Source organism: Lynx canadensis, chromosome X (assembly GCF_007474595.2).
Source record: "Lynx canadensis isolate LIC74 chromosome X, mLynCan4.pri.v2, whole genome shotgun sequence".
Taxonomy (NCBI): Eukaryota; Metazoa; Chordata; class Mammalia; order Carnivora; family Felidae; genus Lynx; species Lynx canadensis.
This window is the reverse complement of record NC_044321.2, coordinates 18,043,212-18,056,791: the sequence shown is the minus strand read 5'-3', so window position 1 is coordinate 18,056,791 and position 13,580 is coordinate 18,043,212. Positions and strand designations below refer to the sequence as shown.

At 40.5% G+C, this 13,580-nt stretch overlaps 1 protein-coding gene across 1 annotated transcript in view; it reads right to left on the bottom strand.

Moving 5' to 3' along the window:
- Positions 1 to 13,580, bottom strand: part of PHEX (phosphate regulating endopeptidase homolog X-linked) — a 228,066-nt gene that overhangs the window by 21,548 nt on the left and 192,938 nt on the right. The window contains exon 18 of the mRNA XM_032592115.1: positions 4,994 to 5,048. Within this exon, the coding sequence (XP_032448006.1) occupies positions 4,994 to 5,048 (55 nt within the window). The remainder of the gene's footprint in view (positions 1 to 4,993; positions 5,049 to 13,580) is intronic.

Sequence of the window (13,580 nt, the reverse complement as noted above, 5' to 3'; positions counted from 1 at the left end):
AAAATCAATTGTAATACTGCCACAATGACCATGTATGAAATTAGGGATGCAAAAGAGATGGCTTCTAAAGTCCCTTCTAGCCCTAAGGTTTCTATGATTCTGTATCGGCTCTAGCCACTTTATATTTATAAACATCCAAAGCAGCAGCAGGGTTTGAGAAGACCCTGTCTGTAAACATATCATTTATTTTTTATCTGAGAACTGCTGAAAAATCACTATAGACTTAGAAGTTAAATTGTTTCCCAAATGCAATCATAAAAAAGGAACAGAGCAGAGATTGAAAGAGATCACTGCTTTCAAAGGTAGTCACATTCCCTTGCTTCTGTGAAAGACAAGCTTATGAGTGAATGGCAAAGATCATGAAGACTTAACCAGATTTGGAAATTGCAGAATCATAAGCCAACAGTGGTTGTTTCGTGGTGCTGTTAGGTAGCAGTAGAGAACTGAAACAATATATTAATGATATATGAAGAAATCCATAAGGAGGCTTCTGGATGTTTGTGTGTGTGTGTGTGTGTGTGTGTGTGTGTGTGTGTGTGTGTCTGGGACCTCTCTCAACTCTAAGTTCCATGAAGGCCAAACCCTTATCAGTTTGATCCACTACTCAATTCTCTGTACCTAGTATACAGTAAAAAAGTAACAATCATTTAATCGGTTAATTAACTTTACCATTTCATGCAAGTGATAGGTCTACAGGTAATTTAGTTATTTACCACGTGGATGAGGATTAAAGACAACTTAAAATCCTTGTTATGAGGATTCTTTCTGAGATTTGCAATTATGCTGGAAATATTTTGCAGTTGCCTCCTGACATGCAACATCAAAGTCATCCAGCAAATGGAAAGGACCCGTAAGTGGAAAGAATGAGAATATTTGAAGCAACATGTTATTACAGGACATTATGATCCTTAACATGTTAATTGTTTGTCTCAACTATAACCAAAGAAGTGCTCTAAGATTTCATTTTTCCCCTTGGTGGCAATTCTTTCCTTTGTTATTTCTTTCCTGCAAGGTAATTTGCATTTGAACAAAAAACGCTTCCTGCTGTTTTTACATCATTGCAAACCTTCATTAAAGAAGTAAGAGTAAAATTATGCATTTCAATCATGGAGCTATCATGGCAGTGTGGGACAAACTTGTAATTTTACATTGTGCTAGTTTCTGCAGCAGTAGCTGTCACTACGCAGCCTGTGACATTTCGTTTTTTCATACCTCTCAGCCCTGACAACAGGACTCAGTCCTCTACCACCCTTGGTCAATGCTGTTGACCGGAGGAATTTCAGCGATGAACAATGGAAGCTTACAGGAACTGCTCTACAATAAATGTCCCTTAGGAAGGGCTGCTCCAAAGAGCTTCCTCTTTGCAAAGGGTAATAGAGAACTCAGAAAATGACTGAATTAGTCCAAGTTCCAATACTCAGTCACATAATCGTGATCCTTTGGACAGGAGACAAGAAAAGGTAATTCTCTATGACTGAGCCTTACAATGATCATATTTCATAATGCTCAATTCACATCTTCCATTTTATCAACGGCCATAATTATCAACGGCCATATGACATAATTAGCATGTCATAAAAATAAATAAGTAAACTCGCATGCTTTTTGAAATGTGACTGGCTGGCCAGAAACAAGAGGACTGCTGCAGAGAAAACTCCAGCCTTCCAAAAATGAAATGGCAAAGATGACAATTTTTGCACCTACTCAGTTGCTCTTCTGTTCTTACTGCCCCATGGGTTTAACACATGCACTGGATTTTGCTGTCAAGAAGAGGACAGCCAGACTTCTGTCTGGAGCAACCATGATCTCATGCTGTCAACAAGGAAGGGCCACTTTGCCTGAATCAGAGGCAAGGGCCTACCTAGTCCACAGTCCCATTCCAAAAGTCACAGGACTTCTCCTTGGGCATTTCCAATAAGCAGGGGCTCATGAGGGGGACCGTTCCCTCAGGAGGTTCTAAATAAAACAGCTCTCCTTAACACTGAACTGGAATCTTTCCTACAGCTGCTATCCATTGGTCTAGTAGAGTCTCTAGCTGAATACCCTCTGTCCCCCTGAGTACAGCAAGTTGTCTACCACCTTCACTTTCCTTCAGTAATGTAAAGACACTTACAAGGTTCCCCCTCCAGTGTCCTCAAGTTCTTTCAATTGCTTTTCTTTAGTCAGGGATTCTAGACCAGCATTTCCCAAAACATAGGGAAAGGGGGAGTTTAGGAACCGCTGGATTAAACACATTTCAATAGGTTTCCTTCTTGGGGAACTTCTTGGAAATTTTTATGCTGCTGAGTATTGTAACTCTCCAAAACAAAAGGGAGGATGACCGACCTCTATTACTGCATTGTGGAACACACACTTTGGGATGTTGTCTTGGGCTACTGATAGTCCTGATTCATTCCTCTAAAAACACTTTAGCTTGTTGATATCCCCATAATTAGAGCCAACATTCAGGCAAGGACTAAGCTGACCAGTGTGAACACAAAGGATGCCCATTGGCTGAATCTGGAGGCTATCCATCCAAAACAGATGTATGGAAAGCCATCTCAGTGGACTGCGATTCCCATGTCTCCAGCATCTCGATCTTTCCAATGCCAAATACCCAAAAGACGCTTAATAATTACTCACGGAGCAGATATAGTAATACAGGGTGGAAGGCTTCAGTGAGGACATAGATTCTTTAGGATAAAAAATACAAATCTCTCTCCCACCCAAATACCAAATATGGCTCAGCATAAGGTTGAGCTAACAGACACTAATATTTCCCAGGTTCCTATGAGTTTGACTTTTATATCAGAAAACCATGCTCACAGACCCAATAAACAAATTCACTTAATCAGTAACTTCAAAACCTAACCAGATGATTTCCAAGTCTCCAGGTATCTAACAATAATAAGAGAAGTGCACTCAAATTGCTAATGATAAGCAGAATCAAAGAATTTGAGCACATTTTTAGTTTGAAGAGAATTTAGACAATATTTAGCCTAGATATTTATTTTTATAGAAATATCTGCAAATTTTTAATCTTAATAATAGGGAAAATTGATTCCAAATATGTAAACACCAATAAAAACTATGCAGCTGATGACTGGGATGATATTAATGGATTTGGCTAATACAAACCAAGAATTTTCATGTATCCTAACGCAGTGCTTCCCTACAGTAGCCTTTATTGATGCCTGCTCCTGTCTCCTCACCATTCGCCAGTTTTGAGCACACAATCCAAAAGCTTCCAACTGCCAACACCTGAAACTACTTGCCTAAGGACTTTTTCTGGCTACTAGGGCCCTCTGGGCCTAGACTGGGCAATGCCAGAGAGTTATTACAGCTGGTGGCAGCCCTCAAATCAGTGAGGGAAGGGGAGTTGATAAATGCCCCAGCTCCCTTGCCCCTACAGTAGGATTACACTGAAGCAAGTTCTACAGGTCCTTGCCAGGGCTGAGCCCCAGCTGGTCACAGTGGTAACTGGCTTTGTAACACATGTGTGGTAGGTAGAACAATGGCCCCCCAAAAGAAGTCCACAGGCTAACCCCCAGAAGTCATGAATATGTTATTATGTAGCAAAGGGGAATTAAGGTTGCTAATCAGCTGAGTGAAAAATATGTAGAGTGTCCTAGATTATCTGGGAGCAGCCAATATAATCACAAGGGTCCTTCAAAGTAGAGGAGAAGGCAGAAGAGGAGAGTCAGAAGGAGATGTGAATATGAATCAACGGTCACAGAAATGCAACTCTGCTAGTTTGGAAGACAGAGGAAGGGGCCATGAGCCAAGGAATGTGGGCTGACTCTAAAAGCTAGAAAAGGCAAGAAAAAAGATTCTTCCCTCGAGCTTCCAGAAAGGAACACAGCCCTGCCAACACCTGTTGTTTAGCCCAGTGGGACCGGGGTTGGACTTCTGACCTACAGAACTATAAGCCAGTAAGTTTGGGAAAAATATGGCAGCCACAGTAAACTCCTAAAACATTCATTATTGGCTTCCTTCCCACCCTGTCTCACTTCTCCACTCCTCCGCCACTGTTTCCTGGTGTCACCTCCCATAACAACTCCTTGAACTCAAATCCTTGTCACAGGATCTGCTTTTGAGGAAGCACAAATCAAAACATTGCTACCAGATTTCTCTTATTTTTATATGTATGTGATCCCCTATGTTTTTAACCTACAAATAAAATTTAAATTGTCATTTATTCAAACCAAGACAGAAGACACTAAATGTCTACAATCAAGACTAAATTTTCTGTGTATTAAACCACCAGAACAAAGAAAGGCACATAATAAAAGTGGTAATATTGCCAACAATGAGTATTATCAGACTTCTCACTATATGTAAATAGCGAATTACCATCTGTTGATCTTAATGACCTTCAATATCTCTAACTTCAGAGAGTATCAGTTCTTGGCCTATTGTATAACTACCAAGGTTTTATGTTTAAAGACAAATTTGATAATCTTTACTTGTTCAAAAACTTCAATATTTTCTATTGCTCATTAATGACGGCTCCTTACCTGGCACTTAGAGCTTTCCAATATAAAACATCAACCTTCTTTTGTAGATGCCCTTTCCACTATTTCCCTTTGTATACTAATTGGACCAACCAAACAAAATCTTTGCTTTCTATAGGTACTTTTCTTTTCTCACATTATTTCTTCCATTTCTTCCATGGTTTTAGACCCATCACCATCAACTCAAATCCCAACAATCCTTTGAGGTCCACATATTTGTCCTATAAGTCAATGCATGAGTGAATAAATGCACAAAGGTTAAAGTCCCCTGTGTGGACTCTGCCTTTGCTGTCCAGTCACACACCCTGGTAAAAAGAATCAGGAAAAAAATTCCTAAAATGAGGAAAGTACGACTGACCCACACCAGGTTCCATGCTCTCCTATTGCTGAACAACCACTGGCATTGGTTTTTGTTTTTGTGACTTTATATTCTACTCTCAGCCAAAGCAGCATGTTCCTCCTTACTTGTCAATAACTGGTTTTTTCATTAATTTACCTACCGAGGATATTCCGTTCCCCAAAAAAAAGGCTTCTGCAGCTCTCCTGCTGGAAATCCTGGGAGAAAGACAGACAAAATTTTAAGAGATATAGAAATTGATTTGATGATGAGTACTTGGTTCAAGCTTCAGCCTGGAAGTCTCAAAGGCCCATCTGAAAGGTACTCCTCATGAAGCTGGGAGCACTCAAGAGATTCACTGTTTCTAAAATGATATGAATTCAACAGAGTTTGAAACAAGTGCATCACAATCGTTTCAAGGAAACTACTTTGCATGAATACGCTATTGGCATTGTCCACACTGCTGTGACCTGGGTTCCTCCATAGCATGTGCAGGAGGCTTCTGGCAGTCCAGCAGCTTCCCCTGATACAGGAAGGGCCAGCTTCATGGACACTCAACCTGTGGGCCCCATTTGCACACAGCATTCTTTTTTTTTTTTTTTCAATTTTTTTTTTTTTATTTATTTTTGGGACAGAGAGAGACAGAGCATGAACGGGGGAGGGGCAGAGTGAGAGGGAGACACAGAATCGGAAACAGGCTCCAGGCTCCGAGCCATCAGCCCGGAGCCTGACGCGGGGCTCGAACTCGCGGACCGCGAGATCGTGACCTGGCTGAAGTCGGACGCTTAACCGACTGCGCCACCCAGGCGCCCCTGCACACAGCATTCTTGAGGATTCCCAGGAGCACGGAACTCCAGTAGACCCACAATGTGGGGGGATTCCGTGAGACTCAAAGTGAGTACAAGGTAAGCATAATACATCCACGACTGAGTAGATGGGAGCTCTGACAGCCCCAAGAGGGCTCTTTCTATTGGAACCAGGATTTGCTTTGATCACTAAAAAAAAGGCAGCAGCACTCTAAGAAACATGAATGACCAGGGAACTCTATCAGATCCTTTCTTACTTTTGTTACTTCCCTGTATTAACCAATCACATACACTGAAAATGACATACAAGGAAAGGGAAAGACAGGGCGACCCATAGCGTCTTTTCCTTTTTTAGTCCTTCCTTGCTCATGAGTAAACTGAAGGTGGAGAGTGTTAGGAGAATCCATGTGTATTAAGAAATGACATAAAAACAGGTGGGATCAGTTTTGTGCAGCATTTCCATTGTTATGGCAAGAACAGAATACCTATGCATGTATAAGCTGCAAAATAGAAACTGTGTAATTTTAGTGATCCCACATCCAAGTTAAAAGCTCTTATATTTTCATTTAACATGGGCATTGCACAATATAAAGGTGAACAGTAAAAATATGCTGATGACTTAAAACGTTTATTTTTCTTACAACTTACAATGGCATTGAATCGCAAATAAACCAGGGCAAGTCTAGAGAAAAAGAGGCCACAGAATGCAGGATAAAGCTTCATACTTGAGCACCCTTAATGGCACTCTTTCCAGCTTTCTGAACAGGGGCCCCCATATTTTCTATTTTCAGTGGGTCGTACAAGCCACGCATCTGGCTTTGTGCAGATGAGTGTGAGAAATGCCTTGCTTTGCGATTCCAACTCTCCACTAAATTTATCACCCTGGGCTGATGCTATGAGCTGCACTTGTAAGTCGTAACTATCGGAAATGCAAAGAATAGTAACAAAAGACACACACACACACACACACACACACACACACACACACACACGGAAGGAGGGGGAGGGGGGAGAGAGAGAGGGGGAGGGAGGGAGGGAGGGAGAGGGGGAGAGGGGGGGAGAGAGAGAGAGAGAGAGAGAGAGAGAGAGAGAGAGAGGGAGAGGGAGAGCGCTCTGCCTTCTGCAATGTCCTTGGCTGTTGCAGAGCCACTGCTTTCGTCCCCCTTTGAGACCGAAAGCTCTTTTATGAGTTAAAATGTTTTCAGGGCACCTGGGTGGCTCAGCCGGTTAAGCATTTATTTGAGTCTTAATTTCTGATCAGGTCATGAGCTCATGGTTCATGGGATTGAGCCCCGTGTCAGACTCTGCGCTGACAGTATGGAGCCTGCTTGGGATTCTCTTTGTCTCTCCCTCTCTTTCTGCCCCTCTCCCACACATGCTCTCTCTCAAACAAACATTAAAAAAATAAATAAACACAATGTTTTCACTCTCTCCCTCTCAACATTCTGTCTACCTCCCCATCATGAAAGGACACTACAAAAAGTGAGGGCAAGAAAACAAGTTCTTAATTCAGAAGTGACATGTTAACCTCATTATAATTGTTATTATAAATGTTAACTATTCTTTCTATTTTCTTAATATCAGTTTGAGATTTCAAGGTCCAAAAACCTCACTGCCAAACAGAGATGGATCCAGCTAGCAGTTCTCCCTCTTCCTGCAGCTTTCATATAAAGGAAAATGCATCTGACTTTGAAGGGGTGACATCATATCAATCTTCCTAATTTTTACATTTCCTTAAATTTCTTTTTGCATCTTTACATGAATATCCCACCCTCTTTTCTGGTGATTACTTTCAGTAAGTCATTCTGAGTTGGAGATATATATGCAAATATATCTTACATATATATGCAAATCACAGTGTTCATTTGAAAGTCTCGTCTCCCACTGTAAATCATCAAAAAGCAATGATGGGGTGCCTGGGTGGCTCAGTCTGTTGAGTGTCCGACTTCGCCTCAGGTCATGATCTCACAGCTTGTGAGTTCGAGCCCTGCGTCAGGCTCTGTGCTGACAGCTCGGAGCCTGGAGCCTGCTTGGATTCTGTGTCTTCCTCCCCGCCCCAGCTCCTTCTGGCCCTCCCCTGCTCACGCTTTCTCTTTCTTGCTCTTTCTCTCAAAAATAAATAAACATTCAAAAAAATTTTTTTAAAGCAATGATATCTCCTAATAGGAACAATGACCATAAACCAATGTGATCTAATTAGGAAACCATTATGACTTTCCTGCCTGGTACTGTGCCCAGCTGGAAGCAATTCTGTCCACTGCCAACCTCTTCACAGGAAGACATCTGACATGTGACACCTGCGTGCGCCTCCATTTCTGCGGCTTTTGCTGCGAGGGGCCCCAGACCAGCAGGCCACGGCCATCACGCTCCTCTGAGCAGATGTCCGCTCGGCTTGTCGGGGCCAGGGGACCCTATGCTGACCAACAGGAGAATCTAATGCCCTCAGGGCTGCTTCACTGAAGTGAACGGATTAACAGTGGAAGCTACAGTTTTGGAGGTGTCGACTGGCTCCAGTGAAAGATCAAAGCCGCACAGAGCGAACTCGTATCTTATCTCACGAGGTGGGAAGTTGTAGTTAGCAAAGGTAAAAGTAAAAAATAATTAAACACAAAGAAAATACTTTTCTCTCCCTTTTTAATAGGCTTTTGTTTTTTGTTTCTTTTGCAAATCCATTTTATTTCCTTTTTTCCCCATCTCAGCACCACTTCACTACCTGTTTTACACTTTCAAAGCTCCTTTTTTCTATCAGTATATTTACGGGAGGCACTTCTCATAATGTCCATGTGTGTGTATGTACATATACATATGCCTACACACGTATCACGTCCAGACACATTATGCATACATACAAACATATATAGATATACCTATGAGAGGAGAGAGAGAGGGAGAAGAAGGAAAAAGACGTATAACTAGCAGATCGGCAAAAACCAAAAAGTGTGATAACAGGTAATCCTGGCCACGGTGTGGGATGCATGTTGGTGTGAGAGCCAACTGTTGCAAGCATTTTGATGAGCAGTTTAGTCATCTCCTAAGGCTGTAAATGCCATTTTCAAAAATATGAGTGACTACATGCTGACACTGGAAAAAGTATCTGAAAGATATTATTAAGTGAAAGAAATAGTAAGTGGAAAACCAGCATTCGGTTGTGTATGTGGCCCTTCTATGTGAAAGATATACATATATTTATATATAGTTCTGCTATAACACTTACACTGAAAAGGCAAATTTGATCCAAGGTCATTGATATATGGGGACAAAACACTGGGGCGTAACTCCAATTTCACGTTTGCTTATGCGCAATTTCGTGCTCAAGAAATGCTAAGTGAAAGCAGAAAAACTCATCAAATGAACCAAACCACACAGGAATACACAAAACGCACACATCTCAACATGGACCGGTTACCGCGGTTCACCGCGTGTGTTAGAAGCCACAGCCACCCACACCTGGTGTTAAAATTTCCCTTCCAACTTCACATCACCCTCCTTCACACACTGCGAAGCCCTCCAGCACCCGCTTCCACAAGCAAACTTCAGGTCTTTTCAGGGGAAAATGCCATATGTGCTGTAGTTTTATGTATTTGCTCAACATGTTTAAGACTGTGCTATCCTTTTTTTCTTCCAAATTTTTATTTGAATTCTAGTCTGTGCTATCATTTTTATTAGGATCCTGGCTTTTGTTTTCCTGTGTCACCGATAATGTTTTATTTTTATTTTGTAATTTAATTTTTAGAGACAGAACGCGTGCGAGCGGGTGAGAGAGGAAGAGGGAGAGAAAGAATCTTCAGCACACTGCATGCTCAGCGCAGAGCCCAACGTGAGGCTCAATCCCATAATCCTGGGATCATGACCTGAGCAGAAATCCAGAGTTGGACGCTCAACTGACTGAGCCACCCAGGTGACCCACCGACAACGTTTTTGATTGTTGTGTCCCTAACCCCACTTCTCCCATAAGCCTGTGGCTTTTATTGCACAATCTTGCATAACACAGCAATGCTTAGGAACACACAGGTCACATTATAGAACTAATGTATATGTACGTGTATGCATCTATGTGTATATGGACACATATACATTCCTGCCAGTGGTTCTCAAGTTTCATCATGCATCAGGATCACCTAGATGAAATAGGTGGCTTATTGAAAGAGATGGCTGGGCCCCACCCTCAGAGTTTCAGAGTTAGTAGGCCCGGAGAGGAGGCTAAGAATTTGCATCTTTACCAAGTTCTCCTGTGATGCTGAAGCTGCTGGTCTGGGAGGCACACTTTAACAACCATTGCCCAAGCACTGGCTCATGTGCACTTTGCGGTCATGGCTAAATATGTTCACTGCTGCATTGCTGTGACTGAGAAAAGTGTGCAACAAGCTAAATGTCTAACAGGAGAAAAACGGCTTCAATATGGCATAACCATATTATGGAATGCTTTGAAGCAAATGAAAATAAAGAGGTAGGTCTTAGTATTCTAGCATGGAAAAATCTCCAAGACATGTTGTTGGAAGAAAGCAAGGCACAGATACAAATATATAAATATAATTTCAATTTTTTAAATAAGTGCCATATTAAAATGCACAGAAAAGGTCTATGAAATATGTATCAAAGTGATCATAGTGGCTGCTTCTTGACGGTAACTAGGACTTGGGGTGGTGCGTGGTTAAGGGAGTTTTGGACATGAACGTAATGTTTTAAATATTAACGAGTCAAAGGTAATCAACTCGTGTAATGAAAATTAACTTTTAGAAATAAACATGTGCATATTATAGAAAATTCTTCTAAAGGTTAGACAAAATCTATTTACAGTTAACTAAGCTTATGCAATAGTAATTTGGCTCTTGCATTTGTCAACACCAGCAAATTTTATTCCTATTTCAAGCAAAAATACAAATTGTGGTTATGTAATTCAAAAGACTAAAATTCTGACAAAACTTCGCACTCTCTTTGAAAATCAATTGATCATAAATGTAAAGGTTATTTCTGGACTCTCAGTTCTATTCCTATTTTATTCTTTTTGGGACTATTATAGATTGAATTGATTTCTTAACATCATTTCTGGTTTACTCATTGATACTGTATAGAAATATAATAGATTTTTGTATGAAGATCTTGTATCTTACCGAATTACTGAACACATTTAATAGTCCTAATTTTTTAATGTATTCCTTTGTATTTCTATTCATAAGATCATATCATCGGCACATAGAGATCATGTAATTCCTTTCTTGCAAGTATAGATAACTTTTATTTCATTTTCTTGCTCACTGTAGCCTTTTAAAAATGAAAATGTTCTTAAAATATAAAAAAAATAAACTCTGACAAAAGAAAATATTCCTATCTATATGTTGTAATCACCTCATTATTTGCTAGAAAAAAATTCTCTTTTTCAAATCTGTACCTAGGAAAACCACTAAATCCTGCTTTTGGTTTCTTACCTGGGTCAAACCTTTCTTTTTTGCTCGAGTGTCTCATAACTCTCACATCAGAAAATACTGACTAACCTCGAGTGCTTCTGTTTAGAACTGCACTGCCTAAGAACTCATCACTTTCAGTGGGCAATTAACCCCAGCAGGAGCAACTAATTGACCTTTAAAGTCATAAAGTTATATTTTAACTGTATTTATAGCTTTCCAAGAAAACTTAAATGCCTCGACATGTTTGGGTTTTGATGTCCATTTTATTACTGGAAAACTGCACTAATTAGGTTCTTTAGTAGAGACAAATAAAGAGAAGAAAACAAAAGAAGCCCATTATCTCATAGCTCAGACCCAAGAAAACAAATACATACTTAGAGATAGCAAATTCACACTGTATGAAGAGATATGAACAAAATTAATAATCTCCCTTTCTTCCCACTTCTCTCTCCCCATCCTGGAACTTTCTTTCCACTACTATCTACATAGCTTGCTTCAGATATTTACTCAAATGACACTTTCTCATCAAGGACTTCCCTAGTGCCTTTTTTTTTTTTTCAACGTTTATTTATTTTTGGGACAGAGAGAGACAGAGCATGAACGGGGGAGGGGCAGAGAGAGAGGGAGACACAGAATCAGAAACAGGCTCCAGGCTCTGAGCCATCAGCCCAGAGCCTGACGCGGGGCTCGAACTCACAGACCGCGAGATCGTGACCTGGCTGAAGTCGGACGCTTAACCAACTGCGCCACCCAGGCGCCCCATGCTTTTTAAAGGAGAGAGGTGTTATCCTATCCGCTTTCTTGCTTTACCTCTCACCGTAATACCATCAGCTGTGATACTCTACATTTTACTTACTCTGCATAAATTATGGTGTTTTTCCCGAACTACAATGCATGCTCCGTAACAAAAGAGATTTTTATTTCCACTATTCTTTCACTCCAGAGCCAGAACAACACCTGCCATGTGATAAGCTCTCAGTAACTATCTATTGAGTGAATGGAATCCGCACCTTGTGGAACGTGAAGGTCTAACTGTAGTTAATTAAGCATTACCTATGATTATGAGTATATACTGTGAGCCAAAGTCTAAAACATTACATGCTAACTATTAGTACCACCAGTGTGCTACTTCTTGAAGTTTCTATACTCAATGCCAGAGCAAAGGCATGTTCCATTATTCAAGTTCTGTTTTTCATTTTCCTTCTGGATTAAGGACTTTGCTGGCTCCTTCCTCTTGGATTTATGGCAGAAATAGCATAGTTGGTCAGCACTTTTTTTTTCCCCCAACAAACTCTCAACCAGAATGCAGATTTTAACAAGATGAAAAGCCCTGCCCAGCTCCCTGCAAGTTCCATCACCCCTGTGTACTCTTAGCCCTCCCTACTGCCAAGGAATAAAGGAAAACATTCTCCCTTTTTATGGCTGTGTCATGTGCTGAAAAGAGAAATCAGACAAAACACTGGTTTAGATCAGAGTCCTTCAGTCCTGACAATACTGAATGAATATATTCTCTTTTCCCTATATTATCTGCATGCTTTTATGTATTGCCATGTTAAGTTCCATGTTCATAAAAGCATATGATTCAAGACAGTAACCATATAGCCAATATTTTGAAAGCATTACTTTCCAAAGTTTTCTGTTATGTGTAAGTTTGGGGGATTTTTTTTATATCAACACTTACAAATGGTGATTATTTTAAGACAACTGTCATCAGACTCACATCTTTTCCTATTGTTTCCATGTTTGGTCAGATTTAACAAAATAGGAGGCCTCCAACTTTCTCTTGCCAGACTTCAAAGCTCAGATGGACTGCTTCTTCCTTTCCTCTATAGCAAACTTTTGTAAATACACTTATACAATGCAAAGCAACTCAAATTCAACTAAATTTGGGAGTACATTCTTGAATTCAATCTCTCTTTTGACCCTTTTGAAGGATTAGCGAATTATTGGTGAATTTGTACAGCTAGGCTCCCTCCAGCAGCCTCTGGGGCAGAAATGGCACATCCAGGGCGAAATGATGAAGTTCAGTTGAGAAAAGGGTGACTCGGGGGGCTGAATCCTAAAGGAGAATCCCGTGCGCTGGAGAACATGCAGGCCAAAGTACATACTGGCTGGTTTAACTCAATCCATTTCCATACTGGCTGTTGCTGGTTTCTCCAGCGATGTACTTGGATTTTCCATTGAGTGTGTCTGTGTCTGCTTTCTTTTCACTATGGGTGTCTGTGATATTTTTGCTAAGGGGCTGGCTACATCAATACAATGTATTATATTATTAGTTTTGTGAAATAATAGGATGTTTAGTTTTGGCATGGATTTACTGATATATTAACATGACTTTACTCTAGTCCATGCTATGACAGTTATTTTCAAAAGTCTTAAGTGTATGCTTATATTACTGAACTAATCCTCGTATTTCCAAACTTAGTGCTGATCTATCTTAGCAACATTATACTTCTTGGTGAGATTCACTTGTAGTTACTTCTGCTCACTTGATTATTTTACTTATTCTATGCAAAAGCTCCTAGTTCTACCACTAAAT